We start from the raw sequence: 23,053 nt of genomic DNA on the forward strand, positions 1-23,053 counted from the left end.
CAGAGTTTGACAGGAAATTAGCTCTTGGTTGGGGTATTGATTTGTTTTCAGGACGTTTTAAGCAATACGTGATTCATGCCCAGAATTTTGTAAGCAAGGATTGAGAAGGGCACAGAGGTTTTCAGAGAAGTAAATAGTGGTGCTTTTATGCAGCAAAATAACAGAAATAAAGAAAAAGCTTATTCTCTTTTGTAGTTTATAGATTTGGTGAGTGGGGGTGGGTGAGAGGAATAAATAGGAAGTAAGTCCAGGTCATATTTTGAAGAATTTGAGTATCTGAAAAGTGTTGCCTTGCTAGCAGATAAAATCAGTTGTGGAGAAGAATGCAGTGGTGGTTTGAAATGGCAAAATAATGTGATACTAGCCACATAAAGTCAAATCCTATTACAGATGGTATAAGGCAGTGATAGTGAAGGAGACCGAGATTTGTTTACAGTTGCACAAAGGCAGTACTGCTTGATTGATCTGGGCTTATTGACCTAACAGTTTTTTAATAGTGGTAAGGTAATTGAAATGACACATACCTGTCCCCTCTTACCTGTGCAGAGTGTGTGACTGTTCTGTGTTTGGCTGTGGATTAACCATGGAATCCACTCAAAATATTGTTTGCTCTTAGTTTTCAAAAGGTAACCTTAAAATGAACAGAGTGTGAGTCCAAGCAAGTGCCATGTTTTAGAAAGTGGGCTAATTTGTAAACTTCTCCCCTCTGTTCATTTGAAGGGTGGTGCTTATAATAAATCCAAATATGGCAGCTTAACTGACAGAATTGTCAAGATAATGCTGACCATGGTACTAAAATGCCGAGAAAATGTTACTGTTTTTCCATAATGCTTTCCACACCACCTCAGGTGTGGCAGTCAATACCAAAATAAATAACATTGTCTTCTCTGGAGCTTGAATTTATTTTCATTTTCACCCTTACTCAGAGAAGAATCCACCTTTTGCTTAAACAGCTGCCAAATTTAGAGTCTCAGAGGACCACAAGTTCATGAGCATAGTAATCTATAATTGTCTCCACCCAGCTCTTCCCTTTTTATTATTAATAGAAGAACTCTTGCTTGCTTATGTATGTTTGGGTTTTTTTAAAGACTGTTCTAGAAGCATGAGGACATTTTCTACTTTAGTTGTTTGAAATGTTGACTGCCTTTGACATCCTTAACTATTAATGTCCTTTTTGAGGAGACTTAAGCTATAATTATATGTCTCATGCTAAATGTTTGAATTTTGATTGTTACTGTTGTAATATGCATGTACTACCTTCCAGCTGAACTGGTAAATCTTTAATGCTTTTAAACCAGAGTGGAACTTTCTCCCATTTGTCCTGTCTTACTCTTACGTCTTTTTCCCTCTTGTCCCTTACCCCAGGTGGGGCTTCATGCTCAATAGCAAATTTCATAAGAAATAGAAATACTGTGGTTCAGTAATGATATAAATACGTACTGGTGCTTCAGCAACTGTTGTTACTAAGCATGAAGCAGTTTATATATGGTTTACTGTAAGGGTTTGCTCAAATCTGGGTAATACGGAGAGATTCAGCATCCCTGTACAGTACTTGTACTCTGTTATGTAATTTTGTACCTTGGACTGAGTAGAAGCCAGCTTTACTTAAGGTAGCTTAGACATGCATGAATTAGATAAACGTGTCTGCTGTATTTAATATTAATGGATTTTCCTTAATTAATGTTTTATGACTGCTGTGAACACCTTTATTCTAACACACTAAGTTTTCCATGTTTCTTTGCCTGCTTTTTCAACAAAGAGGATACTTCTGACAAGATGGATGGTAAGAAATTGTTTAGTCTGTCCTCTAATTCTATTAAGTTTTTAATAAAGTGTCTTTTATGTAAAGTTATTGCTGTTTAATATATTTGTTCATTAACAAAATACTGTGCTGTTTTCTTTAACCCCTATGTAATCTTGATGTCTTAATATATGTGTTGTGTTGTTGCTGTATTTGTCAGTGTTTTTGATGATTGGTCTATCTGCAACAGAAACTTTATCAGAAATTGGATGTTACTCCTGTTTTTTTAAAAAAAGTTCTATTAAATTACAGACCAATTCTGTAGTCAATACATGCTTTTTTTAACTAGCTCTAGTTCCATCATATTTCATAGTTTTACCCATAAAGTCAAAGTTTTTGACTTCTTGGCAGAACAGCAGTGGGAGAGTAGAAGATGCTTGACCATATTCTTAAGGATTTTAAAAAAAAAAAATAATAATTTTCTTTCAAAAGTACTTTATCAAAATCTAGTCTAGTCACATAATTTTAAGCGCCTGTAAATCCTCTAATACAATGTAACTCTCATAAAGAATAGTTTGTTAAGAAGGACCTGCCTGGTAAAATAGCTTACCAAGTATACCAGCTAAGTTTTAGTGCTTACTTTTTCTTAATTCACTGTATTAAACACATGGAGGCAGTTGTCATACATTTTTATAACTGCAAAGCAGTTGAGAATCAGGGTTCTCACAGCAGTTGTCCGTTTCAGGTGTAAGTAATGCTTCCCATATAATAAAGTGACAGAGTCCCAGCCTGGTGAATGATAATTCTAGTTATAATTTATTGCTGGGGAACACTTAACAAGTCAGTTGTTTGCTACTTAGTTAATAACTCGTCACATGTGTTTAATAACAGTACATGTTTCAAAGGATGAGTAGTTTACTTAAAGCACAGCAGGTGATATTATTAATAGAAATTAAAACAGTAAGAAGGTAGATCTCTGAAACCCAGAATTCTGAATCATTTTAAAGTACAGATAACCAGTTTCATGAAACATACTTTCTGGAGGAATTTGAGCCATTTCTGAGTAGTGCAGATGGCAAGCCTTCTTTAACAAAATGAGGGAAGTTTGTACAAGGTAGTAGTGTCTGTCTCACTTATTTCCATATCAGATTTACTTAGGTGGCATATAATAGGATTTATTTATAGCTATCTGTGCTAAACAGTCTTGAGCTTTTGCACATTATTACCAGCAATAACAGTTCTTAGGGCCAAGTGTACAGGCTTTTTCTTTTGTTCAGACCACTAGTCACAACTACTGCTGTCCCACACAACTGTTTAAAAAAGGTAGGAAAAGTGCTGCACAGTTGATAAGAATAAGAGGGGCTTTTTGTAGAGGATATCTGTATGGATGGCGTGCAAGACAGAGTGAACTCTCAGAGTGAACAGCTCTCCAGCTGTAGATGTATGATACGCCTGCTCTGATGTAACCACCACCAGGAGGAACTACTAATCGTTTTTCCTCTTCCCGCTAATCTTGGCCACATGTTTTTAATACTTCTTTCACCATTACCTTATAATACTCCATTATCAATCACTGTAGGTGAACAAACTCCAGAAAACTGATTTCATGAAACAAAAGTGAATAATATTTTATTATTTAGTTTTTGGAGCTGACAGTGAGCCTTTAGCCAGCCAAACCAGGTGGTAGCACAAGGGTGGAGAGGAAGGAGCAGCAGAACCATCCCTTTTAGGTGCAGCTAGCTGTTAGCCTGTCTTAGGTGTTGCCTAAGATCTAGCTCTGAAAGAATGCTGGATTTTAGGGTTTGGGGTTTTTTTATACAGTCTGGCAAATTTGATCTGGAAAACTTCAAAGCACTCCTACATACATATTACTGTAACTGATTTTTGTGAGGAAGCGTTGCAGTTTACACTGAATTAGTTTTTTAGAGGGAGTTTTTAAAAATAGTGCCTTGAAGATAGTGTAATATGAGGAAGCCGTAGCCAGATTTGCTGAGAAAGTTAAGTTCAGGCTAGCTAAAGACACTAACAGACGCTTTAATGATTGTAGTTCTCTTATAAGGCAGAAATAGCAGTCTGAAAACAAAATTGGAATACCCTTTGATTTTTTTGAGGCATTTAACATTTTTATCACTACTAGTACATATTTAGTAGATAGTCCATAGTCAGATTTGTTTCAAAGAAACTTAGAGAGAGGAAGGACTGTGGTTTAGATAGCTTCCCATCAATTCTAGGTACTGATGACAGTAAAAAGATTTGTCTTGACTCTCATTTTGTCATAATTAAGCCTTGTTAAGCTTGGCATACTTGTTCAAGTGTGATCTGGTTTCAGCAAGCTCATATTACTTCCACTTCTCTGGGCAAAACCTGATCTTGTGCATGTAGCTCTTCAGAGTAATCATGGATTAAATTCAGAGAAATCCTCCTTGTTGGCAGTTCCTATGAAATTATCACTGTCCATCCTGGGAAACACTGTCCTTATGTTTTGCTCAGAGATAATTTATAACAGTATGTTTTATATTTTCAGAAGAGCTTGCACTAAAATATTTTTAATGTCTGTTTTGGTCTGTACATGTCATTTTGCTGACTTACCACATAGTGGTTTTTGGTTTGGTTTATTTTTTTGGTGGTTTTGTAACAAGTTTTGGAAGGCAGTGCTATATATTATGTTCTTGTAAAGCATGAACAGTATAGTATGGATGTTTCTTGATAATTTTGCTTCAGTTCAATAATGGAGTTGCAACACAAAAGCTTTAGACCTCCTGACTGCATGAAATTTGTCAAGATTCATAAGATTAATCTCAAAAAGGAATTGGAGAGACACAGTATTGTTTGGAATATCATGTATTTTATTATTTTTTCTGTTTAGGAACAGCTTCTGAAGATGGTAAGAAAATATTTTGTTAGAATAGCTAATATTTTCAGCTTCATTTTCTCATGGATACGAATTAAGCTTTAAAAGTAGAATGTGGTCTTTATGGGGCTTTGTGGAGGTTCATAACTCCAGATAGCTTATGCATCTAATACTTGGTTGTCATGTAGTATTTTTTTAAATTCTTTTGCTTTTATTTTAATTCTCAAGTACTCATCTGCAGTAGAAGTGTCATTGCTTAACATTTTTAGTGTGTAAATATAGGAGCTTTATTATTTTGCATTTGTTTTTTAAAGCAAATTTTGTCACAGAGTATTTCATCAAATGTGTTCATGCTCTGGGAAGCAGGTGCTACTATTACTCATCTATCGGAGACTTGGGAATTAATTTTCAATACGCTATTAACTTTTAAACCTGTCGTTAAGAGAATGGATGTAGAGACTCCAAGTGAGTTAACAGTCAATTTGCTTCACAAATACAGACTGTTTTTTTTACTTTGATAAAATCAAACCAGCTTCCAAGCGATAATTGAACATAGTTTTTGAAGTAGTGGCACTCTGTATTCCTAAGTTTTTGGGCCAAATTCTGAACGCAGTTACATGCCTTGCAGTCTCACAGCACTCAGTGGGAAAACATTGCCATTGCACGGGGATAACTAGTAGAGTTTGGACTAGTTAATCTAACCGTTCTTGCTATCATATTGTTTTCTGATAGTTTAGTGAATAACCTCCTTTATCCTGATTCTCTTCTTATAGACTCTCATCTATGGCTATTCCCTCTACTTGGATGAATAATATTAACTTGGTTGGTCTCCAAATTCTGCTGTGGAAAGCCTAAAGAGGCTAGAACTAAATAACAGTCTGTGTACCTAATTCTTCTGGGTCAAATACTGACTCTACATGTCAAGGAAATATTTTAATTACACTGTTTGTGGATTACTTGTTGAGCTAGATCCACCCTGTACAAGCTTTTTGGGTTTTGTTCTTGCAATTTATAAGAATTACAATTAGCATGATTTTTGGTTTTGTTTAATTTTTCTGTTGTTTGAGAGGTTGTTTTAGGACATGTAATCCACAACACTATGAATAATGTTTCAGTTACCTATAATTCATCCAACTGGGATCTTCCTTTCTTTTGCAATTTCATTGTATACTCTGGATGTTACGAGGAACGTAGCTAATAATGCAGAAAGTTTTAACCCAAAACCAAGATGGTTTGACATTCTAGAGAAGTTAATCTGATGGTTTAGTTGTAGATACTCAGTTTAATCTGTCTCTTCCTCAGTTCTTCTGTCTCTTGAGGAGAATAGTATTTCCTTCTATCATGTTGTCACTGAGAAGTAATTAAGTGTACTTAGTCTTTGCAAAATGCTGTAAAAGGCTTGGGAAATCCTCTAAAAGTCTATAGGCTGTGGCCAGGAAAACAGTAGAGTCTTCAGGAATAGGAAAGCTACTATTTAGCTTTCTCAGAAGAGGAGTGAAGTTAGGAAGAAACCTCAGAACCCTATTCTAAAAATAGTCAACATAATTTTTATAGTTTTATGACAGCAAAAGTAACATTACAACTGCAAGTAATCATGAGAAGACTGTACCCAATACAGCAATATTAGCATATGTGTTGCCTAGTATATTTAATAAACTTCCTTTTTTTTTTTTTAACATAATCAACCTATTTATGTAGGAAGCAAGAACAAGCTAGCTAGTTCAGGGTGTTTAAATGATAATGTGTAAATTGTTCTCTGAAATATATAGCATGAGAGGAGAAATATTTTGATTCCTCAACTAATTAAGTCTTTCAAGGTGTTCAAATTTCTACTAATTATCCCAAGCGAATTTTCACCAATTGAGTTACGTTATGGTTCAGTTTTATCTATGGAAACTTAAGAAAATATTAGTAAATGCTACTAATGCTTTGCTTTCTACATTAGTGTGAAAAACTGATTTAATGCCATTTTTCTTTTATAGGTCGTGTACGAACTAAGCTTTCAACACCTTCTGTTGGTATTGGAAATTCTAAAACAGATTCCAGAGGACGAAGTAGAACCAAAGTGGTGTCACAGTCTCAGCGTATGTATTTTCTGTTTGTCAGTTATACCTGATAAAGAGGCCAAATGCTTAAGCATATATTCATTGACCAATGGCTACAGTCAAAGTTAATTTTAAAAAAAAGCTACATACTGAGTTGTTGTTCTGTGCCTTAGGTTCATCATCGCCAGACAAAAATGAAGGTATTTTTTTCAGTGTTTTGGGTCAGTGGTATTTGCATGCTTTTCTAATTCATGTTGTTTTTCTCTGGACAAAACACTAGGTTAGGTCTTAGTTTGCCAATTAAATGAGACAATGTAACAGGAAATGAAATCTACCCTTAAATTCTGTCTTCAATTATAACTTCTCAACATTCTTTTCCCCCCCTTTCTGACCTCCCCAACACGAAACACCAGTAAACTTCTGTGTCAGTTACATATGACACATGGACAAGTAATACAGAAGACTGGGCAGACTGAGTGGTGTCCTTAGTGTTACCTGCAAAACCTAATTTTTTATTTTTCAAAAACTCTTTATTTTTCAGCCAGAAATACCTATTTTCATTTTAAGCTAGGCACTACTCTAGCTCTTGGGTATATACTTCTTTTTTTTCGTATTACAGCTGTTACCTTTACTTAACTGTTCGGACTAAAAATACTGAACCCTAACTTTATAATCAGTTACTTAGCTTTTATTGAATTAAAGGGTTACAACAAGCAATTTACTGTATGTCAGCTAATCCACAGTAATTTTCTATGTGTGTTGAGAACCAAAGCAAATCAAAATTTCCAATCTAGCTGAGCTCTCTGTCATTAATTAGAAAGACCTGATTACCTCACATTTGCTGACACTGGCTGACCTACAGCAATTTGTTCACATATCTGATGTCCAACAGACATCTGACTAAGCTCTGTAGCGTTTTCAGATTCTCCTCTTTGATTAAGTGAAATGTAATTAAATTAGTCAAGGGAAGATAAATTGAGAATAACATTAAAATAAACTAACCAGTCCTATAGTTTGTCAGGTCTAATGTTATAAACCCAGTAAATTATACAGATTTTGAATTTTCCAGTACATTTATTTTGCTATCAGTAACTATATCCACTTTCTTTTAATAAACGCCCTTAATTTTGTGTTTAATGGGAGAAACATTTATTTTCATAGGAACGATAGCATTTATCATAAATAGAATGACTTTAGAGGTTAAAAAATCAGGTAGAAGTTTGGTTTGTTTTTTTTTTTTCTGTTAGAGTACCTCTCATTCAGTTTTGCATTACTTCATCTTCCAACAAATAAATACAGTTGGATGAAACCTGATCCAATGCTTGCAAGTTTTGTGAAATAAAACTTTCAAAAAATCTGAACAAATAAATATAAAATAATAAAATCCAATAACAAGTTCTCTTAAGTTATTTTTTGCTTTGACAGTGCTCTATTCCCACAAGTCTTTGTGGGATGAGAGCTTGAAAATATTTATTTGCAAATAGTTATTTGCTATGACAAAGGTTGTGCAAAATTTGTTTTATGTTTTCAGTGTTAAGATGACCATATCATAAGCAAAGACTATTTGGATTAATGATTTAAAGGGGGAGGGGAGGTAACAGTCCTGTCAAATCATTTTTTTCCTTTATGAAAAGCTGTAAGAAGTATCTGTAACACTCTTGTCATTAGTATTAGGAAAGTTCCAAAATAAGCTTTTTGAAAATACCTTCGTACTTTGAATAGGTGTGGTAGATTCTTAAAAAGTTAAGGTGTTTGATAAACTGTTTGGGGGAGGACTTAAATTTAGGTAGCAATATAAGACTCTTGTGATTATCATTGTTATATTAGTTAAACTGACTATATTTAGGGAAAGAAACTGAAGCTTTTTCAGTTTCTTTTTACTAATAATGACTTTTTTTTCCAAGAGAACTCATTTTTGCACAATATTAATGTCTAAAGTGATAAGTTGAATTGATGTTGAAATAACTAGATTTGTCTACATGGGATGAAGTGTGAAAATGAAATGCGTGAATGCATCTTTACAGCCTTTTATTACCACTTCTGTTCAGAACTGATGGCTTCAGATAGCTCATTATAACCTGTCAGTGGGGGAGAACAAGAATTCTGAGATGTTTTAAGGAAGATAAACAGGGCAAATACAAATGGACAGGCAAAGGAGAATTGTCAGGCACTGTATGCCAGCTATTTGAGTGACGCTTCTTGATGTGACTGAAAATTTTTACAGCATTGTGGGGAGTGAGATGCTTGATGTTTCCGTACAGGGAATTGTTTCAGTTCCCCAGCTTATAGTGGGAAAATAGCTTCATATTAGATTTAAGCTTTTATTTTTTTAAAAAATACTGTAACACAGATCCTTTGTAAATTTAGGGTTACAACTATTTACCACTTTTGTTCAAAGATCATTTTGTGAAAGACTTGCAAATTTGAATGCTTTTACAAAAGATACTTTTGTAGGGTTTTAGAAGCCCTTTACTCTTCTGGTTTTATATTGTAACGTAAAATAAATGCGTATACAATCTAGAGCTCATTATTTTATTCTTATCTGTGGAAAAAAATTGTTCTATTTTTTTCCTCTCCATTCCTGTTTCGTTGTCAGGCAATTCAGCAAGGTGTGCTAAAATTACATTACAATCTTCATTCAGAGAAAAAGAATTAAATTTCTGAATGGAAGCAAATTCTTTTATACTTCAGATAAATTTTAAAGAGGAAAATCTGAAATTCTGTGCAAGTCTTTTCAGTTGTGCCATTGTGAGTTTATTTTTTTTGTCATCCACTGCACCTGCAGCTCAGTTCCTTTACTGTCTGTCTCAAAAAAAAATATGTTTTGGCCTTGTGTGTAATTTTTGTTCAGCTGTTGAACTTCTTGAACCTTTTTGGCAATGTAATATTCTTTTAAATTAATATGAAGGCTACAGTTTCATGTTTAATTGAAATTTAATTCTTCAGTGTTATCCAGCTGTTGATTAGAAAGCTGAAGAATTGTAATTTGCTTGTGCAGCTTTGCTTCATCTGCTTTGTATATATATAGCATCTGAGTTAAGTTCTTCAACTGTGGAAGCTACTTAAAAGCACTGCTTTAGCATAACCCCCTTGTGGCTTTTTTTCCAGTGTGAAATGACTAAAGCTTTCTTATTTCCATTTGCCATCCATTTTTTAATCTGCTCTGCTCCCTCCCTCTTCATGGATTATAAACCCCTACCCTAATCCTGCCTTTACACTTGTTCAGGATCACAGTCTGCTAACCCCATTGGTGGTAAGAGTCTACAGAATTTGTGTATACATCATTGTTTGATCACCTGTTTGACATATCTCATTTAAGGGACCCTATTCAGCAGAAATTCTGGCTCACTTTTTTCCATATGCTGCACTTACCTAATTGGATGTAATCCTTATTTAGAAGGCAGTAGAGATGGGAGGATTTTTTCATTTTGGAATACTATTTTAGTAACCCTTCTATCATCATTCAGTTCGCTTAGATCTACTACTGCTGGTAGTACTGACAACAGTATGCCAATGCTGTTATTAGCATAATATTTTCAGGATATTAAGCTTCATTTAGTTGATGCTATAGTGGTACACTTTGTAGGTCAAACAACAGAAACATAAATAAAGTATTAGAATGAGAGTTTGCATTTCTTCTGTATATTCTGAGAAGGGTTCAGTTTTTCAGGGTTCTGACCTATTGAAGAAAATCTTCTAAAACTCTCCAGCACAGTGAAAACTTTTACCATATTTTCGTTGTTTTAAATAGGTACAAAATACTGGGGGCTAGGAAGAATGCATAGTAATATCAGGTCTAAACTGAAATGCCCTGATATGAGGAAGCTGCCTAACCCTTAATTTTTGCAGACCACAGCAATTTTATAGATGTGCCTATTCTTTTTTTGCTATAGAAGTTATGATTATTTTTTCCAGGATGTGTAATATTTTATTTATCATTTCTGCTGAATAGGTTCATAGTTTGGAAAAGGGATTTTGCTAAATAATCATTTCAAGTTTGAATTCAAACAATGAATCTGAAAGTATATGCATGGTCCATTGTTCTAGTTTTCTCCCTTTCACCCAGCATATGTTTTATTTTGTTTGGGATTTTATTTCTTTTCCCATATGGTCAAGCTTTAACCAACTTGTATCTCTCTTAAATGTGCCTCATAAGAAGTAACCCATAAAACTCACTTGAGATGTTGCATGTTAAGTCTGTAGATCTGATAGCATAGCTGTGGTCATACAGTTACCTGATTATTTTTAGAAGATTATTGAAAGGTTTGTATCTGTATGTAATTAACTTTTGGTTGAAATTGTGTTTTGCTTTTTATTTGGTCAGACTTCTTGAATTCTGCAGCTGGAAAATAGTTATATCAGCTGGTGGTATAAACGAGTTATAACTAGAGAAGAATGGATTCTTTATTAGGGCTTAGAACTTAAATTTTCTGTAACTGAAATATTGAAAGTAGGGATCAGTGACCAGTTTATGGTAGTGAGTCCAGTGTGTTGAAATGAACATTTATAGCACTTTGTAATGTACCATTTTGATTAATAAAAATATAAGATGCTTAAATATGCCGTGATCAATTTTTTAGCTTGTTTAAAGCTAATTGAAGATTTTCTTCGAATTTGTGGGGTAACCTCCACAGAAAGGAACATTAGTATTTTAATTGTCTTCAGTGACATTTAACTTCTCGGAGAGCAGTGCTTGAAGATTCCATGCTCTTGAAAGCAAGGGAGAGGAGTTTAAATGTTATGAAAATGATGTTATTTTATTATAACATCGGTTGCATTGAAAGAGCTGGGATAATTATGAAATCACTAGTTCAAAGTTGCTCCCTTTAGCTTTCTAGCAGTTCCTTTATTTTTATTTTCTTTTTTAATAGAAAATGTGGCTAGTGATACCATGTAGCTTAAAAAATGAACACACCAATGTTCCTGTTAGGGAGTGGAACTGTTGATGAAGACTAGAAATATTATTTATGGTTTCCTGAGCATATCTAGTACTGAATACCATGCCAAATGCTTCCTTGCATTGATAATTTTATCTACTTTGTATGTAGTGCTGTAAGAACTTGAACGAGGGTTTTCTATTTCACATTTTTACCTTGTAAGTTTTTCCAGATCATTTCAATCTACCACCACTTTCCTACTAACTTTAAGCATTTTTTTCTTTTTAACCGTGGTTGTTTACTTTCTATGCTGTTACTTACATTTATTCATTTTGCCTTCAGCTGGCAGTAGATCTGGGTCTCCTGGAAGAGTTTTGACAACCACCACACTTTCCACTGTGAACACAGGAGTTCAGAGAGTGTTAGTGAATCCTGCAACTGCACAAAAACGAAGCAAAATCCCACGAAGTCAGGGATGCAGTAGAGAAGCGAGTCCTTCTAGATTGTCAGTAGGTAAGAATCACTGAGTAACTCTTGGTTTCTTTATAGCCCTTCTTACTTTAAGTGCTGGATATCTACAGCTTGCATTTAGTTATAGGTGGATGATAAAATTAGAATACATATCAATAGAAATCTGAAACATGCCAGTTTTCTGAGGCTAGTCTTTGATATACAAGGCAGTTTTAAATTTAAGCTGAAACTTTAAATTTTTGCTGTCCGAATGCAGTAGTTGTTCTTTTCCTCACCTCCCTGCCTTCTGTCTTTCACTTTTCTTCACTTCTTATCCCCACCCCCAAAATACCCACATTCATTGAATGAAAGTGTGATACCATTTTGAAAAGATAATATTCTTCATTACTTCTGTGTCTTCTGTATGTGTGTGTGTATGTGTATACTTCTGTGATACAAAAATGAATGTCATACTTCTTAAGCCTCACGGTATAACCTGATTCTACTTTATTACAAACAATATTATTGAAAATAATACTGAAAAAATGGAAAATATCAGCTGATTTTAATGGCATTGCTGCTGTTCTTTGCTTTGTATTTTGATTTTTACCTTAGGTGTATTAACTTTATATTTTTCCTCTTTAGAAAGCTGTGGTTTTTTTCATTTGTGTTACTGTTGATTAGCTTGATCTTGAGCACAAATCAATACTCTGTTCGTATTTTCTGTTGCTTGTTTCTTCTCCATTCTTTTCAAGAGGTTTTCCAACCATTCTGTAAAGAGTGGTAAATCCCCATTTTTAGCTGTGTGAAGAAATAATTTCATTGAACTGGCTACACTTAGTGTAATCCAGCACAATCAAGAGAGTGTGTGGAAACAGTTGTGATTTACGACATAATCGTCAGTGTCTTTTCTTAGAAATACATCTTTGATCTTACTGAAAAACAGATTTTCATTAAAACTGCAACTTTTCTTATGTCTTCTCCCTTCTGTGCTGCTGTTTGTCTGTACCCTGAATCATACTAGCACGAGGCAGCCGCATTCCTCGGCCTAGTGTGAGTCAGGGCTGCAGTCGGGAGGCCAGCCGTGAAAGTAGCAGGGACACAAGCCCTGTCCGCTCTTTTCCACCCCTTGGTAAGTACTTGGAGCCCCTTGTTGTGCATGGCTGTCTTTGCCCTTCATTATTTGCACCTAACGCATCCATGCCTCCTTCATTTAGCTTGTAGCCAGCCACCGTTTTGTTTTCCCTTCCTTTGGCTCACTCACCACTTATTTCGATGCAGAATTGACCAATGTGTGAATGGGTTGCACACTTGAAAAGAAATGCTTTGCTAGTGTTAGTCTTGCTTTAATGCCAAGTCTGGAAAGGGGTGTAATATGCAGTGTCTAGATACTTTTTTTGAAAGGGCATTTCTGCTTTTGGAAGGTTTTTTTGGAATTATATGTTTCTCTTTTTATTACAGCACTCATTGCTTGGGTGCAGTTAGATAATCCATTTCTCACTGACCAGCCTAAAGCAAAGAATATAGTGTGGCTGTCATCCTCTGCCTTTCCCTGCATCAACAGCTAGCATCTGCTATTATTCAGAATTGCTGCCTAGTCAGTGAATCATTTTGGTGTATAAGAAGAAAATGCGCTTCATTTTATGTCTCCTTAGCTTTATTGTCATCACTATTTTTGTGAAAAAATAATACAAACTTTAACTTTTTGCTATTAAAGCAAGTAAATATGATGGTGCAAATAAGGGAAAAAGCTACTGAAGCAGAACTGTATTCTGAGGCTGCTTTCCATTTTCTAAAAATGAACAGGGCAAGTAGCGAAGTCTTTATGCAAGCAGGTGAACAAAGTACGGTTCTGAAGTTTACTTTTAATCTGTATAGAATGATAAATAATTGAAGTAGCAGCTGGAATTCTTCATAGGGAAGAAGAGGAATTGAAAATGTTTAACGTTCACACATGCATAGCTACGTTCAGTCCTCATTCCTAGAGCTGCTATAAGAAAAAGTTTGTTTTCACTTAGTCTTTCAGCTTATTGGCCTGGCACTCGAAAGATTTTCAAGCTGTTTGTTTCTGAAATGTCAATAAAGCGTAGGAACATTATCTTATAATTACTTTAATGTGTTGTTGGTTAAGGATTAGGGAAACGTCTCATCTCTGTGTATCCTTGTCAAGGTTACTATGAAGTTGGTAGTAAATGTTGATAAAAGTCTTCTTACATATTGTGTGTTTTGGGGTTTTTTGATTGTTTGGTAGTACAAAACTGTCTCTGTAAGCTTGATGGGAAGCTGATCTTTTTTGGTGTTATCTTTGAGTTAGTCTTCAATATGAATCCTTCTTCTCTGTTTGTTCAAGTGTAGCTTACAGTTAAGGACTTTGTAATACTAGCTCATAAATATAGCCTGAAAATAGTAACTCTCTGTTTTGTGTCTCAAATTGAGGCACCTGACTGTACTCCTAATTAGCATTGGAAGTCGGTTGTGGTCTGTTAAGGCAGTATGCTTCCTGTCAGCTGTGGATTTATATTGGGAAGGTACAGATTAATTGAATGAAAGCTGTTTCAATAGCTAACACTAATTTGTCCAGATGCTATTTAATGGGGAAATAAAACTAAAAGTAGACATTATGTAGGATCCATTAGGTAACTTGTATTTTTTACTAAAAGACAGCTGGAAGATTGTTTTGTAGTAAACACATTTCTTCTTTTCCTTTAAAAATTAGGGTTATTTTCCAGATCTTTTTGTGCTGCTGTTGCTACTTTACAGCTTGACTTCAACTGCATGCATGTGAGGTCTGATTTACGTTTTATATTTGGTCAAATGCTTGTTTTCTTAAGACATACCTGTTAAACTAATAGCATAAGATGGGTCATTGGGACAAATGCTACTCGAGGTTTTATTTTTATGGATGGAGTTTAATTTGTGTATTCAGATACCAAAATAAGTTCCTATACAAATACAATAGGTTGAATTGATAGCACAGAGAATGCAAGGTAGCACGTTTAGTGTTGTTAAAAAAAAAAAAAAAAAGAAACAGCTATACCTGGAATGAATGAGGATTCCTGGGATTCCTTCTAGTATGACTTAGTTGCTGCGCCCAGCAAGATCATGGAGCGGATCCTCCTGAAAACCATACTAGGGCACACGATAAACAAGGAGGTGATTGGTGACAGCCAGCATGGCTTCACTAAGGGCAAATCATGCCTGACAGATTTGGTGGCTTTCTATGATGGGGTTACAGCGTTGGTGGACAAGGGAAGAGCAACTGACATCATCTACCTGGACTTGTGCAAACCATTTGATACCGTCCCGCATGATGTCCTTGTCTCTAAATTGGAGAGACGTAGATTTGATGGATGGTCCACTTGGTGGATGAGGAATTGGCTGGGTGGTCACACTCAAAGAGTTTCAGTCAACAGCTCAATGTTTGAGTGGAGAGCAGGGACAAGTGGCGTTCCTCAGGGGTTGGTGTTGACATCAGCGCTGTTTAACATCTTTGTCGGAGACATGGACAGTGGGATTGAGTGCACCCTCAGCAAATTTGCTGACGACACCAAGCTGTGTGGTGCAGTCAACATGCTGGAGGGAAGGGATGTGCCATCCAGAGGGACCTGGACAGGCTGGAGAGGTGGGCCTGTGCAAACCTCATGAAGTTCAACAAGACCAAGTGCAAGGTCCTGCACATGGGTCGGGGCAATCCCAAGCACAAATCCAGGCTGTGTGATGAGTGGATTGAGAGCAGCCCTGAGGAGAAGGACTTGGGGGTGTAAGTGAATGGTGAACTGACTGTGAGCCAGTGATGTGCTCTCGCAGCCCAGAAAGCCAATTGCATCCTGGGCTGCATCAAGAGAAGTGTGACCAGCAGGTTGAGGGAGGAGATTCTCCCCCTCTACTCTGCTCTCATGAGACCCTACCTGGAGTTCTGTGTTGAGCTCTGGGGCCCCCAACATCAGAAGGACGTGGACCTGCTGGAGTGGGTCCAGAGGAGGCCACAAAGATGATCGGCGGGCTGGAGCACCTCCCCTGTGAGGACAGGCTGAGAGAGTTGGGGTTGTTCAGCCTGGAAAAGAGAAGGCTCCAGGGAGACCTTAGAGTGGCCTTCCAGTACTTAAAGGGGCCTAAAGAAAAGATGGGGAAGGACCCTTTATCAGGGAGTGAAGGGATAGGACAAGAGTTAATGGTTTTAAACTGAAAGAGGGTAGATTTAGATTAGGTATAAGGAAGACTTTTTTTACAGTGAGGGTGGTGAGACACTGGCACAGGTTGCCCAGAGCAGCTGTGGCTGCCCCCTCCCTGGCAGTGTTCAAGGCCAGGTTGGACGGGGCTTTGGGCAACCTGGGCTAGTGGAAGGTGTCCCTGCCCATGGCAGGGGGGTTGGAACTAGGTGATCTTTAAGCTCCCTTGCAACCCAAACCATTCTGTGACTATGACTTCTTATTTGAATGGTTTCGAATGTCATTCAGTGTTTTGTTGGAGCAGTTTTATCTTACAAGATGCTATTAAATTGTATAAAAAGTATTAAATTTAAAGTTTTCAAGGGTACAAGTGGAGATAAAATAAGGCAAATTCAGTTCTGTGTTTGTAGCTAGAGACAGTTTTACATGGGGTTGGAGAGGGAAATGTAATGTGTATTGCATCTGATTCTAAACACAAAAATTTTTGCTTACAAATGCTAAGCCCTTTGGGGCATAAAAATGACCCAAATGCTACATAATTGTATCTCTGTATACATTGGTATGAAGTGTTATGTAATCTCACATCTCAGTATAAGATTATATATTGGGAAATAACAACCACTCTGAGAAGCAAGTGATTTGTAATTTATATGGAAGTGCTTATTTTTCTTTTACATACAGTTAGTATTAAATATCATACTAGTATAATTTCCATGTTTTAGCTAAGAAATTACATTATTTTGGTACCATTTAAAATCTTACTTTGATCCCTCTTAAAAAATGAAACAACAAAAGTAAATACTTGCACAGTTTCTGCAATTCGAGGGGTAGAAAGAATATTCTTGAAAATATGATTTGGAATGAGGTATGTTTGATCCAATATAGTGCTTCCTTTGACTATCTCAAAAACTTGTCCGGCATATTTCCGTTTATACGGGGGCAGGATCATCTTGAATTATATGCCTGAAGTTTTGCATTTTTAATCATACCTTTAATTTTCAGGACTTGTTGACGGAAGCAATAGAAAGGTTTATCCTGTTATAGCTTGTATTTAAAGCTCTGTCAGCCTTAATGCCTATGTTTTGACATCCTCTGTCCTGTCTCCTTTACCATGCTGAGACATACTTTCTGAAGAACCAAGTATTCCACAAAGCATTAGTTGCAAAATAAAATTCCTTAGCTAAACAACTTCATGCAGGTTTAATTTGAAATAAAATAAGTTGCTGTACCCTATATAAGGGGCAGAGAACTTTACATGGAAAGAAGACTATGTTGTTTCCGGGACCTTTACAGGACTTAGGATCATTTTGGAGTTCACTCAGGTTAAAAGAAGTGTGCTTCTCCAAATGTGATTTGGTCTGTGTCAGGGTAATTTGGTTCAAATCAGACTCTTAAACTGTCTATGTTAGAGTAAAGAATGACTTATTTGATTCCTGGTTTCTATTTTATGTATCCAAAAGGTGTAAAGTATTTGCATTTACAGTTATTTATTAAATCATAAGATTATATCAGATTTGTTTCACTGTGGATGGATGTTTGAATTCAAGTTAAAATTGTTGAAACCAGTTTCATTTATGTGGCTGTAAAATTCTAACTGAAGTAAACTGAAGATTAATTGTTTAAAAAAACACTGAATTTAAAATTACTTGGTTTAAGAAAGAAAATATTAGCAATAGTGAGTCAGCTTCTTTAGAATCTCTAAAAGACCGGTTTTATACAAGTGCAGTACTGAGGAGAGTACTCAGTTTTGCTTGAGAGTCCTTAAGGTTCTTCGGTTCCCAGTTTTCATAACTTCAAAGAATCTTAATGAGCTATAGTAACTAACATAAATGTTTCAATTTCACATTTTACATATTTAAAGAAACAATACAAATGTGAAATATTAATTAAATTATTTTAAACTTTTCATTAAAATGGAATAATTTTAACTTTCATCTGCATAGTGGTGAGTTTTAACTGAGGTTGACTTATCTGCACTAGGCAAGAACTCAAGTTTATACAAAGTGTCAGCTGCTAACACAGTAAGTTCGTGTAGTAGTCACTTTTTGCAGGTAATGTTTGGTACGTGAGCTCTGGCTCTGACTTGAGCATGCATAATTGAGTTAACTCTACAACCGAAAACCAGTATCAGTGGAACTTCTTACATACTTCTGAGGATTCTCTGTGTGTGTGTGTGTGTGTGTGTGTGCATGTGTGTCTACGCATTTTTTCTTCTTTGAACTTAAACATACTTGCTTTTAATCTGATCTTAATCTTTTAAATTAAAAAAAATTATGCATGAAATGTCCAGTCTACATAAACCTATATAATTCTATATGATCATATTCTATATAATCAAAAAACTTCTTTGAAGCTTTTTCTTTCTGTGTAATACTCCGTTTCTTGTGCTAAAGCTGAATCTTTTTGATAAATATTCTCTTGTTCTAAGCAACTATTGCAGCACTTTGATTCCAGGGTAATAGATAGGGTTTATATGATCCTGTTATTGCAGCTTCCAGACATCACTCCAGATCCACTGGTGCCCTCTACACTCCTGATGTTTATGGGGCTACAGGTGAAGGATGAGTACACTTTGCTGTCATCTGTTCAGTCATCCTGGATTTTTTTTCCCCCACCCACTTGGTTATTCACATAGTTCAGTTTTAAAAAGCATTATTTATATTAATTTGAGTTTTGTGGTTTTAATAATCCAGATAGATGTGTTTATGTTGCTAGATATCGTCTCCACTCCCACCCTCCAATGTTAATTCCTTTTCTTCCTTAACAACAATCATTTTATTTTTACTTGCAGAAGAACTTTTTTCAGTTTTCCATTTTTCAGTATTTGTAGAGCATTCTTTATGCATGTAGTTTTCTAATCAGCACTCTCAATAGCCTTCCTATTGTATTTGCTTTCTTTTTAAATGAAAACAAAAACCCAAAATGAAGAAGATATTCATTTAAAAAAAAAAAAAAAAAAAAAAAAAGGAAAGGTTCTTTCAGTTAAAATCATTATTTTGTGGGGTTTTCCTTCCCTGTGATATTGGATTAAAATGCGTGTATATGACTCTAGGTTTTTTTACTTCATTTCTTACTTTTCACTGCACCACTAAAGACTTCAGAATGAAAATAACCCATGTTTTAGCTACTACGTAATTTATTAGAAAAGTTAAGCAAATGCTTTTCTTCTGCTTGGGTTTTTTTTAAGCGAGTGTGGTATTAATGTCCTATGTTGCTATTCTGACTGAATTCTTTATATTCATTTTTGCTGTTGTTATAACAGGTACCGGCTTTGGAATTAGTCAGTCGAGTAGATTGTCATCATCAGTTAGTGCTATGCGAGTTCTGAACACAGGTTCTGACGTGGAAGAGGCAGTAGCAGATGCTTTGGTAAGAATCTCGCACTTAACCTTGTGTAGAATACAGACTCTTAAAATGTTTGGTAGCTATACATGAAAGTATGCAAAAGAACTTGCCTTTCATTATTTTATTGGCTTCCAGGTGGGGAAAAAAGAAACCGAATTGCTAGAGCTGCAAAGTATTGGAATTTTTGTTCCCTACAGAAGTCTTAACTTTTGAGAAATGTACATTTTTCTGTGGCAGACAGGAAATAGTCTTGGACTGTTGTGGTGAAGTGGCCCAAGGAGCCACTTGAGCAGGTAGCAATAACCAGAAGTTTCCCACAACAGCCGGATAAACTTCTGGGTATGTTGAAGTCTTGTCAGAGCTGGGAATGATGACAGCTAAAGCACTCTGCTTGTCATAATGGGTTCCACTTAAAGTTGTTCTGTGTGACAACATGTGAGATTGATGCTAAAGAGATAAACTGATGGCTTGGCAGGCAGCATTTCATAAGTTTATTTTTTGTTTTGTTTTGTTGTCAAAATGTTACACTGAATTTAAAAAGGGTTATGCCATTCTCTTTCTTAACCTTTACTGTTCTTTAAAAGAGTGGGTTTGGATTCTCTACCTCCCTGCCCCAGTTAGCCAAACTTGAAATCATCATGTATTTTGCTATTCTGTCATTTACATCAGCAAGTAGAAATCTTCAGTTAATTTAAAATACGCTATGAATTAGATATTTTTATCAGGTATTGTGTACTCTTTGCATATCATTAAATATTTGTAAGTACCTGCTATCAGAATGCTTTAAGGAATTTGTTATTTCTTTGTTTTAACAAAAAGATTATTTGGAACATTAGAAAAAAACCTACAAATTAGAGTCTAAAACATTTAATTATAGCCAGATATGAGTGGATGGAGAGAAACAAAATTTCAAAGGAAAAAATCTGAGTAATTCCCTTATGTTCTTAGTCTGGAAGTTTGATTTCTTGGTTCATACTGTCGTCTTCACACATTAGTTTAAAATTTGTGTGCCTCCACTGGCATAGAGGTCAGGACGACTGTGAAATCTTGCCTAAGAGGTCATGGTGAGATTGAGTGGTTTTTCCACTTTCTGATAAACTTGAAAAAGATTTTCAGCATTGATGGGGAATGCTAGTGAGTAAACTGAAAGTCTGGAATTTGGAGTAGGGAACATAGAAAATCAGTCCATGGAACATGAAAAGTTTCTGGCTGTAATTTGAAAGCCTGTGCTGTAGGTTTATCCACACTGGTGCTACATGAAGAGTATCTAGTATTTTTAGCATATTCATAGCTTATTCAAATGGAGCTGGGCAAAGTATGCAGTAAGAATATAAATTGAGAAAAAACTCATGCTTCCAGTGACAGTGCTTGAGGCGTGAATGTGTCCTGCTTTGTTGAAGCAATAAAGTTTGTTCACAGAAACTGGTTTGTATTGCCTGGATCCAGAATAGCATGATGCTTCTAGAAACATTAGAGGAAAATTAGTTTATATATTTTAGCTAGAATCTGTCATTACAAAGAAGGATCAAGAGCAACGACATTTTAGTGTGGTAGTATTTGCGTGCCTGAGTGCCTGCCATGCTCTGAATGTACAGGTTGTGCTGTACAAATGGCTCCATTTAGATGGAAATCTAGTTATGAACACCCTTCTTGTTTTATCATAGATTGCAGGGCCCCCCCCCCCCCCCCCCCCCCCCCCCCAGTGTTTTTAAAAAGTAAAATGTACAGTCCTGACAGATGCAATATAAAAATCAAAAATAGTCTGGATTTTATTACTATTTTTATGGTATGAAAAATACTCAGCCAGTTATAATACTGCTCAAGCCAAATGGGTATCAGTCTTCTGGCTAAGATCTGGTTTGAATGGAAGATGCATGAAATGCAGCAATATGGTGATCTTCATGTGTTTTTATACCGTTTACTTAAGCACAGTCCTTAGCATTTCAGGTTCGATTTCTTTTAAATTTTTTTTTTAACTTATGGTGACCCTTATCAAAAATGCTCATGTCTTTGTGAGTTTTCCCTTCCTTTGTTTTCTTACACATGTATGTGTGCTTGTTCCACTGACATTAAGCTTGCTTGTTACGTGATGTATTGACTAGTTTGTATTGCCATATTCTTTAAGTTACTCCACAGTCAAAAATGAGAACCCCATGCAAATGGCAGTGGTAATTAGGGGGAAAACAATCACTTATGTTACTGCTTCTTTCAGTATGTAGTGAAACTGAATTTTTAACTACTAGCTTCAACTCCAAAATTTGAATAGCAGTTACTTTGCAGAGGTGTGTGTTTTTCCTTTTAGGATAAATGGCATTTTTTTTTTCCTCTGACCTTTGGCATGTTGTGTTTTGTTTTGTTGGCTTGGTTTTAGGAGATTTGGAATTTTGCATTATGTAATTAATTTTTTTTGTAGGACGTTGACTGCTGTAGTAATTGTTGTAATGACAAAATTTAGATACTGAAATGAAGTTAAAGACAGAGATGGAGAAGTTGATGGGAAGATAAAGTTTAAATGAAGGTTTCATGCTTAGATAGCAATTGACTGCATGTGTTAAAGTCTTCACGCTCAAATATCAGTGCATAAGACACAAAGATTTTTACAGAGAAGTCTCTGTGACCAACCAGCGGATGATATGTAGCATTCCCCTGGAAATGGAAGCTTACCAAACTACTTCTTGGCGATGCATGATATGCTAATCAGATAAAGAGAGCTAAGAACAAAATTTACAGTAAGACTATGTGTTTTCCAGTGCAAGGTAGTTTAATAGTCACAATGCTGCTATGCCTTACCTTCCTGTTCTCAATTTCTGTTTCTTTTCAATAATTTACTGCTAACAGCTCTTAGGAGACATACGGACTAAGGTATAGAAACTATTTTTCTTCTTTGATAGTTTATATTTTGCTATTAACATGCTTGATACAAAGTAAGTTAAAATGACAAAATATGTGGGTTTAGACCTGATTCTTATATTCTGTAATATATATAAAGCTATTAAGTGAAATAACTAACTTTCAATGTAGTCTTTATATCACTCTATCATGCAGTTTTATGGATTTTTATAAGTAAACCTTAAGTTGAATGTTTCATCAAACGTATGTCTTCTCTGCATTTATTTTGCTTTTATATTTGGAATATTATGCAAGCCACGCTTCTTTAAAATATTTTTATTAACTTGGTTTGACCTGCTGAACAGTTGGAGCCATTTGTCACTGCAGGGAGTAGAGGTCACACCGATTATTTGAACTGTTGGTCTTTCTACTGATTACGGGTATGTTTAGTATCTCTTTGAAAATCAGTACTAACAATGGGGTGTTTCTGTACAATAGAAGAAGCCCGTGCGAAGAAGATACGAGTCCTATGGGATGTACTCAGATGATGATGCCAACAGTGATGCATCAAGTGCCTGTTCAGAAAGGTCCTATAGCTCTAGGAACGGAAGCATACCAACATATATGAGACAGACAGAAGATGTGGCTGAAGTCCTAAATCGCTGTGCCAGCTCCAACTGGTCAGAGAGAAAAGAAGGCCTTCTGGGCCTGCAAAACTTACTAAAGAACCAGAGAACTTTAAGGTA

The 23,053-nt window shown here is 35.7% G+C and overlaps 1 protein-coding gene across 49 annotated transcripts in view; it reads left to right on the top strand.

Moving 5' to 3' along the window:
• The window catches only part of CLASP2 (cytoplasmic linker associated protein 2), a 154,067-nt gene that overhangs the window by 98,349 nt on the left and 32,665 nt on the right, over positions 1-23,053 (top strand). For 8 of the 49 annotated variants that reach the window (XM_074841960.1, XM_074841953.1, XM_074842032.1 and 5 more), the window contains 10 exons: positions 1,760-1,783; positions 4,608-4,625; positions 6,575-6,676; positions 6,811-6,837; positions 11,857-12,027; positions 12,989-13,096; positions 18,625-18,687; positions 19,396-19,502; positions 22,317-22,340; positions 22,806-23,050. In XM_074841960.1, the coding sequence (XP_074698061.1) occupies positions 1,760-1,783; positions 4,608-4,625; positions 6,575-6,676; positions 6,811-6,837; positions 11,857-12,027; positions 12,989-13,096; positions 18,625-18,687; positions 19,396-19,502; positions 22,317-22,340; positions 22,806-23,050 (889 nt within the window). The remainder of the gene's footprint in view (positions 1-1,759; positions 1,784-4,607; positions 4,626-6,574; positions 6,677-6,810; positions 6,838-11,856; positions 12,028-12,988; positions 13,097-18,624; positions 18,688-19,395; positions 19,503-22,316; positions 22,341-22,805; positions 23,051-23,053) is intronic. The other 41 variants (XM_074841995.1, XM_074842059.1, XM_074842270.1 and 38 more) reach the window with 23 other exon arrangements.

This window comes from Strix aluco, chromosome 1, assembly GCF_031877795.1.
Source record: "Strix aluco isolate bStrAlu1 chromosome 1, bStrAlu1.hap1, whole genome shotgun sequence".
NCBI lineage: Eukaryota > Metazoa > Chordata > Aves > Strigiformes > Strigidae > Strix > Strix aluco.